General features: G+C 36.6%; 2 protein-coding genes across 2 annotated transcripts; one reads left to right on the top strand and one right to left on the bottom strand.

Annotated features, from left to right (window-relative positions):
- Nucleotides 1–278: 278 nt before the first annotated feature.
- Nucleotides 279–2,011, bottom strand: trmt2b (tRNA methyltransferase 2 homolog B). Its single transcript, XM_052571943.1, has one exon. It carries the CDS (start codon nucleotides 1,772–1,774, stop codon nucleotides 350–352), a length of 1,425 nt encoding a protein of 474 aa, XP_052427903.1. The 5' UTR covers nucleotides 1,775–2,011; the 3' UTR covers nucleotides 279–349.
- Nucleotides 2,012–2,945: 934 nt separating this feature from the next.
- Nucleotides 2,946–7,811, top strand: dnajb12a (DnaJ heat shock protein family (Hsp40) member B12a). Its single transcript, XM_052573468.1, has 9 exons — nucleotides 2,946–3,130; nucleotides 3,519–3,690; nucleotides 3,843–3,988; nucleotides 4,093–4,269; nucleotides 4,396–4,475; nucleotides 5,610–5,719; nucleotides 6,012–6,184; nucleotides 6,313–6,447; nucleotides 6,555–7,811. The coding sequence occupies exons 1-8, from the start codon at nucleotides 2,998–3,000 to the stop codon at nucleotides 6,435–6,437; spliced, it is 1,116 nt and encodes a 371-aa protein (XP_052429428.1). The 5' UTR covers nucleotides 2,946–2,997; the 3' UTR covers nucleotides 6,438–6,447; nucleotides 6,555–7,811.
- The last annotated feature ends 2,619 nt before the right edge of the window (nucleotides 7,812–10,430 follow it).

Below are 10,430 nucleotides of genomic sequence, written 5' to 3'. Positions count from 1 at the left end.
TGTAAAAAGAAGAAAAAAAACATTTTGAATAATTTGTATTTTTTTTTCAATTTAATTTCAGCTTAAGTAATTTTGTTGTGTTTTGTCATCTTATTAATTTCTTAACATCTATACAATTTTTATTTTAGTTTGTTATTTTAGCACAGCAAATTAAAACTAAATGGAAATATGAAATGTTTCATTGTCAACTATCCAAAATAAACTAATCAAATACCGTTACCGTTTATTTTAGTTTTTTTTTTAACTGAATTAAATATTTGACAAAAGAGAAACTGTACTGAAAAATTTCCATTGACATTTAATGGCATAAATAAAAAGTCATTTATCAGAATGAATTCCAAAACAACTACTATCGCTCAAACACAAGCACTAGTTCACAGTGAGGAGTGTGTGGAAACAGGTCCACAGGGACGGCAACAGTTGGTCTGAAGGCTTCTCCAATGATCTTCCTCTCATAGTCTGAACTGCACAGGCCTTTAAAGTTTCTCATTGCCTCCCCATCAGGTTTGCATGAAATATAGACAAGCCTTCTTATGGCTGGTTGGTTCCTCAAGGCTCTGACAACTCGATAATGTAGGCCAGCCCTGGACGGATTCACAACAGCTGTCAGACCACTTTCAGAATTCAAAGTGGCCATCAGATTTGGTAGAACAACTTCCGCTTTGCCTGAGAGAAATTCACAGTTATGAACTCCATTTAGTGCTGCATTAAACTTGGCGTCCTCAACCGCCTGCTCAATGAGCTCGATGCCAATGACTCTCTCCATCTGTGGCGATAACAAAATGCCAATAGCTCCTGTACCACAGCAGACATCCAGCAGAGTGCCTCCAACACAAGCCCGATTCAGCTCTGCTATGGTCTTGTACAAAGCTTCCGCTGCTCCCCGATTCACCTGGAAGAAAGAATCAGCAGAAATGCGGAACCTGAAGCCAAGCACCTCCTCAAAGAAATGGGGCTGTCCGTGCAGAAGCTGATAGGGGGATTGTTCATGACTGCAACGGGTCATTGTGGTCTCCTGGAAGTACAGAGAATCTAGTTGACAAACTGCCCCTGGACCTTGTGTGAAGTACTCCACCAGAGCAGCTTTATGGACGGCTATCTCCTCAGGTGTTAGGGTTTGGGGATGGAAGTAAACTATGGCCATCGTGTGACTGGCAGAATTTGTTCTTATCGTGATTTCTCTCCAGTGACCACCATCGTGAAGTAAAATGCACGGTTTGAGCGGCGAGAGGCGTATAAAATCTTCATAGTGCCTTGCTACCATCTTGTGTTTTGAAGGCATGTTCAGGAGATGGTCACCGTGGACACAGACAATGTTGCCTGCTTTACCAGTGCCGATATAAAATCCAACAGTTTTTGGATTCCCATCAACCCCTATGTTGACAGAGAAAGTTGATTTGTTGCGGTATCCATCACTCACTGGTGAGGCTACTATGGGAAGGAGGGGAAAACGTAAGTCATTTGAAAAAGAGTGCATTGAATCCTGAGCTAGCTGCTTGGTCATCTCAAGTAAGATCTTGTGCTGCTGCTCTTGTTTCCACTGGAGCTGCTCCTCATAACTCATTCTCCACAGAGGAGTCACAGTATCAGCCAGTCTCTCTTCCCAGGAGAGAGTGTGCCAGTGAGCAGGGAGTTTGGGTTTCATTTCCTTTCTTCTCTTTACAGGCTTAAAGCCAGTATTGACAACACAGCTGCTGGTTATTGAACAGCTGAAGCATGTTTTTGGTATAATGACTGCTTGTTTCAGCAGTGGCCAGGTAAAATATAAGCGCATTGTTTTATAGGCACGCTACGTTCGTGTAGCTTTTGAGGTCACGCGCTCAAAAAACTAACACACACACACAAAAAAAAGTTATGAAATTATCGCGTCAGTGCTCTAGAAATATTTTGCCTCACAACATACACGTTTAAACTGTCAACAGTCCGGTAAAATAAATATTGTTCCTTGTGCCTTTTTTCCATGTGTCCACAACAACTTGACAGAGATGGCGCTCTAATGACGCTACTTCCTCAACTAGCGCGCGCACTCTGCTTCAGACTGCAACAGCAAGTTTCCGGAAGTATAAAGGGTTTGGTTTTTCATTTGTTTTACTGTTAATATGATCGAAAATGTTTACATTATTATTATCATCAACGAACAGATGTAATAATAAATGTTAGAAATTATGTTGTACAAACCTTCAGGAAAACAAGACTCACCAACAAGCAGAATAAACAAAATAATTGTCATAAAAATAAATTATTGTAAATAATTGTAGCCTATTTATTTATTTTAAATATATATTGAATAAAACCCAATTATTGTATAAAAATGTATATGGAAAGCATTCATTTCATACCTAGATCAAACCTTATCAATCAAACACTTCTTAAATTTAGTGTGTGTGTAAACCTGTTTATGTTGTAAATATGCCTGGCAATAAAAGCTAATCCTATTCTATTCTATTCTAAAACCACCAAATAAATGAAGTAAAAACAAATTAATAAAATAATGAAAGGCCTTGCTAATTCGCAATATCTTATGTGTACTAAATAGATTTTTAAAACTTTTTTGTCTGTACTGTCCTTAATTGTGCATATATACATTTTCTAATTCCTTAAGTACCATGCACGGAGGAAAATAGGTTTCTGATTTCTTAATACTCTTACGGTTCAAATAAAATAAATAAATAATTACATTCTTATATCCTAAAAGAGAATTCCACAACAATTTGTGAATTATACATCTAGAAGCCTCCCACCATAATTTATCTGTATATTGACAACGCCACAAAATATGAGGTGTGCAGTTTCCCAATGTGATGAACAAATCCAAAGCTAGAGGGACTCTGATAACTACGTTACTACAAAGTGAGCGTTTTTTTTTTGTTGTTGTTTTTTTTTACTACAAAGTGGACGTTCTATCCATTAGTGAAAACTTCTTGACGTTGTTGTAAACGTCATCAGGCTGCGTCTGGACGGTCAGGAAAGAGATAAGTCATCAGTTCCGCCGTCGCAATGGAATCAAACAAGGACGAAGCGGAGCGCTGCATCGAAATAGCGATCGCAGCGCTGCGAGAGAACGATCCCGACAAAGCCAAGCGGTTCCTCGAGAAGGCGCAGAGACTGTTTCCCACCGACAAGGCGAGATGTGCGTGTAATGTACATAAGTGTATAGCGGAGATCGTAAGAGGTCTGTTAAAAGGCCACCGGAAAAACCGAAGTCTGTAGTTAGACGGTAATAAAGGCCTTGGGATCTCGATCTGTATTATGACTGTGAAATAACAGCATTTTTACTTAACAGCATATAACTCTATTTTGTCGAACCACATAATTGGTGCTCTTGGTTATATTACTTATACTATTTGTTCATATATATGTTTTATATGTAAGTAATCTTACGTAATCAAAATAAGAATTTCCTCTTAACTATTATCATTTCTAGAAAGATCTAGTGGGTTGATGGATGATGGTTAGATAGACGGATGGACAGACAGGCATCAGTGCTTCTTATTTATATGAAATTGTTCTTGTCTCAGCTTTACTAAAGTCTATTGCTGAGAATGGAGGACCTTCTACAAGTGAAGAAAACATTAGAGAAAATGATGGATTACGAAACCGAAGTCACAACACTGAAGATCACTCTTCTGGACAGGGTGCCACAGAATCAGCCAAGCCATACACATCAGAGCAACTGGATGCCGTCAAAAGGTCTGTTATTTGTTTCAGACTGCTTGGCTAAAAGTCTTGGACATGGTCATTTTTTTATGAGATGAACATTTGGTTTATATGTGTTCATAGTGGTTTCATTGCCTGACTGCTTTCTCTCTTTTCTACTGTGATCTGTCTTTCTCCTGATGCAGAATTAAGAGATGTAAAGACTATTATGAGATTCTTGGAGTCAGTAAAGAAGCCTCTGAGGAGGATTTGAAAAAATCTTACCGAAAGCTAGCTCTAAAGTTTCATCCAGATAAAAACCATGCACCTGGCGCCACTGAAGCATTTAAAGGTAAAATACATGACTTGAACCCGTGCATTAAGCATTTCTGCAATCAGTATGAAGAGCGTTTGCATGTGATCATCTCATTTGTTTTGTTTCCTGGTCTTCAACAGCTATAGGTAATGCTTACGCAGTTCTAAGTAACCCTGAGAAAAGAAGGCAGTATGATGTTTATGGTGAAGAAAAAGCCAATCCGACTCACAGGCACAGGACCCAACACAGGAATTTCGAGGCAGATATTTCCCCTGAGGACCTTTTCAATATGTTCTTTGGAGGTGGATTTCCTACCAGTGAGTCCTGCCGATTACCTTTTTAAATGTGAATTTAGAAACCTGTCAGTGGCTGTGTTTGAATGCATTCAAAACTGTGAAATGTGTCATTGTACAGTTTTTTTTTTTTTTTTTTTATGTTTCTAGATAATGTGCATGTGTACAGCAATGGCAGGATGAGGTTTGGTCATCAACAGCGACATGAACGACGAGAACAACAGAGAGAAGTAAGAGCCCAATCATCAAGCAAGATTATTAGGGGTTTTGTGTTGATTTTTTACTTCATCTATAGTGGGGGAAGATATGCATATAAATGTAGCATGTGCAGAATGATCATGCATCAGCTGATGTGTTAAGGGGAATAGCACAAAATGTAAACTTATACATTACTTTTCACTTTAGAATATTATAACTCCACAAATCTAAAAACATTCATATGTCCACAAGTCCCTTATTAACGATTCTACACAAGAACCTTTGATATTCAACATGATATAATGTCATAGATCACTATTTTCCAGAGACAACTAAATTAGATCAGTTGATCTCAATACTGTTTCAGCTAACTCTCATTGATATTAAGGTAAAATTACAATTAAGAAAAGCATGGTCATTTATTAAATATGTTATGCGATTGTGTCACAGGGTTTCTGCAGGTCCTAAAAAAGGTCTTAAAATCACATATTCAAGGCGTTAAGTGTCACTTGCACTACAAAAAACGTAAAGATACAAATTGCTAATTTAATATTTGAAGTCTTATTTTCTGGTGAATTGAACAATATTAAGTGTTTAAGAGTTTATGTTTAACACAAAAACACACATCTGTCAATGGGGTGAAATTCTGAGCAAAATTTGGCAGAGCCCATTGGCAGATATTTGTTTTGTTTTAATCAAGAACTCAGTTCATTTTCTCACTTCAGATCGATTTCTATTAAAACAAGACATCCACTATTACATTATTTCGCTTCTCAAGTAAATGTATCTTGATTTAAACTAGATAAAATTGTGAAGAGTAACATCATTTGTATGTGTAGTGTATTGTAATTAGAAGGTAATTGTAAACATTTTCATGTTCTTAAGCAATTTTTTTGCTCAATGAAATAATCATATTGTGAAAACTTGATCTTAAAAAGGTCTTGGAAAGTGTTTTATTTACTTTTGTGTAACATACAGAAACCCTGTGTGTCCTCTCTGGTCAAAAGAACAAATCAAAATTGTGTTGTGATATTTTAAATTGCATTATCTGAGCCAGTTGGTATGGATTTAAAAGAAGTTTTCAGGCTGATGAAATATAACTATAGTTTTTTCAATATATGTCATGGTGTGCTGTTTAATATTAATGCATGCTTTTTATCATCCAGGGTGGCCTTGCCTTGTTTGTACAGCTGATGCCAATACTCATTCTGATCATAGTCTCTGCTCTCAGCCAGATGATGGTTTCCAGTCCCCCATACAGCCTCAGCCACAGACCGTGAGACCAACATTTTAAATTATCGTGTGGACTTCATATAGTATTAAAATACACTATTATTTAACCACGGCATGTGTTTGATAGTCATATGAAGCATGTTCTCTATCCCATTGTGCATTTTGAGTTAACTGTCACACTAAGTATTGTTTGTTTTCATATTCTTAAACCTCAGTCTCACAGAAAAATGTTCTGAAAGCAAAAATAGGTTTATCTTGTTAAAGCATGATGCCTGTCACTCACTCAAGTGATGAATATCTGTCTCTGACGTTATCGAACACTGCACCTGCTTTAGATCCATGGGCCACACAATCAGGCGACACACTCCCACTCTGAAGGTGCCTTACTATGTAGGCGACCACTTCTCAGAAGAATACACGGGGATGAATCTTAAGAATGTTGAACAAAGCGTGGAGGAGGACTATATTTCAAACCTGAGAAACAATTGCTGGAAGGAGAAGCAACAGAGTACGTGACGTATATTAAAGCTGCTTAATAATGCATGTTTATAGATGATGTATAAAGCAGTGTTTCACAGTGCCTGTCCACATAATGCAAGTGTAATTTAGCATCTAAATCTGTGCTCTTGTTTGCAGAGGAAGGCTTGTTGTATCGGGCACGTTACTTTGGAGACACCGACTTATACCAAAGGGCACAGAAGATGGCAACACCCAGCTGCTCGAAACTTTCAGATATACAGGTTCTGATACACGGCCATTGAGTAGCAGAATGTGAGTTTGCTTTCCTGTTCTGAATTTGAATTGTTTGTCCGGTGGATTATCTAGTGTTTATCTGCGGACATTCATTGACTGTGTTTCATGATTTCGTTCGGTTTCAGGTGGTGTCCTGTTCAGACGTCATTTGAAGATGATAATATACAGAAATGTTCTGTTCTCTTTGCTAAAATAGGACATTGCATTGCACCAGTTCAGGAGAAACAAAGATAGCCCATCCTGGTGCCACATGGGTTCCCTCTCATCTCTCCTTCAAAATCTTAGGAAAATCACAACTCACGGAAGATCTTACCATCTGCGAAATGGTTTTATATATGGATTTAAATATGTAATAAATTAAAAAGCATTGGATGATTTACTGGTAGAGAGAAAAGTACACAGCTATTAAATGGTAATCAATGCTGCTAGCGTACTGCTTTTCTTTTTTTATTTAGACCCTTTCTTCTCAAAGCATTTTTCAATACCCATATTTGGGTTTTCTGAGCCAATTCTGAAATTTCTAGTAGTGTTTGATCTGACCACAGGAAGTCAAATGATTACACCGGTGTCATTTTAGCATTCAGTGAATTGTTCACTGTTGTTTTGCCTGTTAGATTTTTTAAAAGAATGTTTAAGATTTATGCAGATGGAAAATTAATATTTGTATTTATTAAATGGTATCATACTATTTTCTTCCATTTTAATTTATTTTTAGAACCTTAGAAGCATTAATTTTAACAGTGTTTTGCAAAGTGTAGATGGAGGGTTCTAAAGCATAATCAAGTGCCTTGCCAGATCCAGTCTTACTGTATACTGTAAGTCTCTGTATAATGTAATGTAGGAAGGAAAAACATCAATGCTTGACATTTGTGCTTAGAACAATTGGCCACTAAAATGTTCTTGGAAATTTTTTTCTTCTTCCATATTTTATGTTCTTTCATTTGAGTACAACATTTTATTATTTTTCTGTGTGTGTATGTCATGTAACATAGTTACCAAAAAAGAAAGAAATAAGAATAAATGTTCTTTTTAACAAATAGTTGAAACATAATTATGCCTAATTTCACATTCTGAGGAGATGTTAAGCTTTTTACAACAAGCTTTTTCTGATTTATGAGGTAAGCACAATGAGATTTAAATACATATTCAGCCAATGTTTCTTTTAGTTTGCCCTTAAAGGCTGTCTTGAAATGGGAAAATTAAACGACTTTGAAAATTAAAAACGAAGAAAAAGAAGTATTTAGGGTCAAGTCTGTTTGGACATAAATGTCCATACATTTTTTATTTTCTTTTTTTTTTAGTTATTGAAAGAAGCCTCTGCATTTATTTGATTAAAAACAATAAAATTGCTGAAAGCTGAAATCTCAGCAACCATTACTCCATTTTTCAGTGTCACGTGATCATTTGGAGAATATTCTAATAAGCTAATTTAGTGTTACCGAAAAAGTAAGAATTTATTTAACAAATAATAATTTAATATTATATATATATATATATATATATATATATATATATATATATATATATATATATATATATATATACACGTACACGCACATATATAAACGTTTGAAAGGTAGTATAGATTGGTATTTTCAGTAAACAGTGGGTGTTGTAGTTGCACACCAGGGGGCAGTCATGAGCTTCGCTCAGAAATCGAAATGAAGGCTATTATCTTATTAACCCGTGTTCTTTGGACTTCACATTGGAATAACAATGCATAAACATACAAAACAAAAATGCACATTAATATTAAGAATGTTGTTGCCAACCTTCGTAATATGATGATCAACTCTTCCATTTCATCCCACATTCATAAAGCCTATTCCACATCTGAATATTAGGCCTATGTATGGCAAACAACACAGGCATGTATCTGTTCCCTAATGCTTCAGAAAGCTTTACCTATATATAACTGTCCTTTCAATCCTCATGAAATCCAGGAAGACTAAAGGACACTGCAAGTGTTTTGACTGATGCAGGTGGGCTCAGTGTTGATGGTCAGTTTCATGAAATCATGGACTGGGCTGATTTAATGGGCAGCACAGAGAGGGGAGGAGCACCAGAACAGTCCCTGGACTGATTTGAGTAGTCAGTAACCATAGAAACACCATGCTTTTAGGAAAGAGGACAGACTCCTGTTTTGTCTGTGGTCACTGCCGTTTAAAGTCTTTAAACCATTATTATCTCCAGAACTATGAACTAATTGCGACTGTAAATGGCATGACATTATCATATGACTACAAAATACTGGAGGTTTTTTTTTTTAATTGATAGAGAAATGTGTTTGATTGTTACTATCAAGAACATAACCCAGTATAGATGTGCACTGCATCTAAATAATGTCTCTCTGTGTGTCTTCATCCCAAACGCTGTTCCATTTAAGATTTGATTTATTGCAGGGGAGGATGAAAAGGATCCCAGTTCCCAGAGGGCCAGGAGAAACTCTGATGTTGTTGGATAATTCTTGCTGAGATGTGGTGTTCTTTCATGCAGATCCAATACGCAGCACAGCAAGTTTAGGTGTAAAGTTACAGTTAAGGCTAACATAGAGATCCGAGCCACTTATCTATTGGACCATGAGGATGTAGCTTTCCTTAAGTGACATAATTGCACAGATGAGTAATTTATTAAAATGTCATGCCATTTACAATTTGGCCCCCTTTTGGGGGAACCTAACCCTAAAACAATTCTAAAATCCTACTGTCAGCAAAACTGCAAAGATCATATCTGCCACTATATAGACGGAGGGAGGCAATATTAGGCTAAGGCATTGTTTAACACCTTCAGCAAAGATTAATTGAGCCACTTTAAAGATTATGCTGTGTGGTCAAGAGAAAGAGAACGCAGATGCTGACATTTCGAGTGCAGATTTATACTGGTGAGGAAGCAATGAAAAATGACACCTTGCAATGCGGAATTGAGGATTAAATCTAAAAAAACAAACTCTAACTTAAAAAACAAACTCTAATCCAGAGAAAATAGATTATTAGATATTATTGTTACATAGCTTTCTAAATACTCGATTCTGATTGGTCAGTAGTTGCATCCTGTGATTATTACCTAATATCCACTGTCATCCATGGCAATAGTGTATCAGTCTTCTCATTTTTGCAACTGAAACTGTTGCTTCTGTCATACCTCAGAGTACTTCTACTTCGGTATTAATGTCACTGCAAAGTTCCCTTATAATCAACAAAACTGTCTACACTGCACCATGAATATTTTATTAACATCCTGTCCACTCTTTGTTATAATGAGAGGATTCCCAAGCGAGCAGAATTTAGCACTTTTTAGCAATGAGGGATTCTGATTGGCCATTGCATTCAAGAAAACAGATATGTCTGTGTTCTTCTTAACCTCAAACACAAAAACATACTAGATTGTTGTTTGAGGCACCCTTGAAGAATTAGACCTGTGTTGGGTGTCTGTACGTCATGTTCTGACCAGGATTTCAAAATTGCCTCAAATGTCCGGGTTTCGGCTTTGTTTTCCTATTGTTTTCATACTTGCTGAAGGTAATGACTGAAAAGTAGTCGACCAATAGCCTGCAGGCTTTGTAATCGACCAATCTTGATGTGTAAGAAAGTGAGATCTACAGAGAACAATGAATGCAATGCACATACGTGTATGTATATTATAGTAGGGCAAGAGAGAGGGTATATATAGAACAAAGCCAAAACTCTCACATTTTTGGCAATTTAGAAATCCTGTATGGACGTATGGTCACTTTCATTTTTTACCTTTTTTACCAAAATCATTCTGTGATGGTACACTGACTTCTAAAAAGGTGAATGGACTCTTTTTAGGTCCCACAAAAAACTGGCTCTAAAACCGCAAAAAATACACAACAGCTGCTTTGAATCTGTACTAGGCTACGTGTCTGTTTATTTATTTGATGAGCAGACATTATAGTGTACAGTCTGATATGATCAATGTGATATGGCAGATTTCCTATAACCATGTTAGAATATATATATGTCATGTGTCCAGTTACCTCT

The sequence above is a fragment of the Carassius gibelio genome, chromosome B13 (assembly GCF_023724105.1).
Source record: "Carassius gibelio isolate Cgi1373 ecotype wild population from Czech Republic chromosome B13, carGib1.2-hapl.c, whole genome shotgun sequence".
In the NCBI taxonomy this organism is placed as follows: domain Eukaryota; kingdom Metazoa; phylum Chordata; class Actinopteri; order Cypriniformes; family Cyprinidae; genus Carassius; species Carassius gibelio.
The sequence above is the reverse complement of the archived record's forward strand: the minus strand, read 5'-3'. Positions and strand labels throughout refer to the sequence as shown.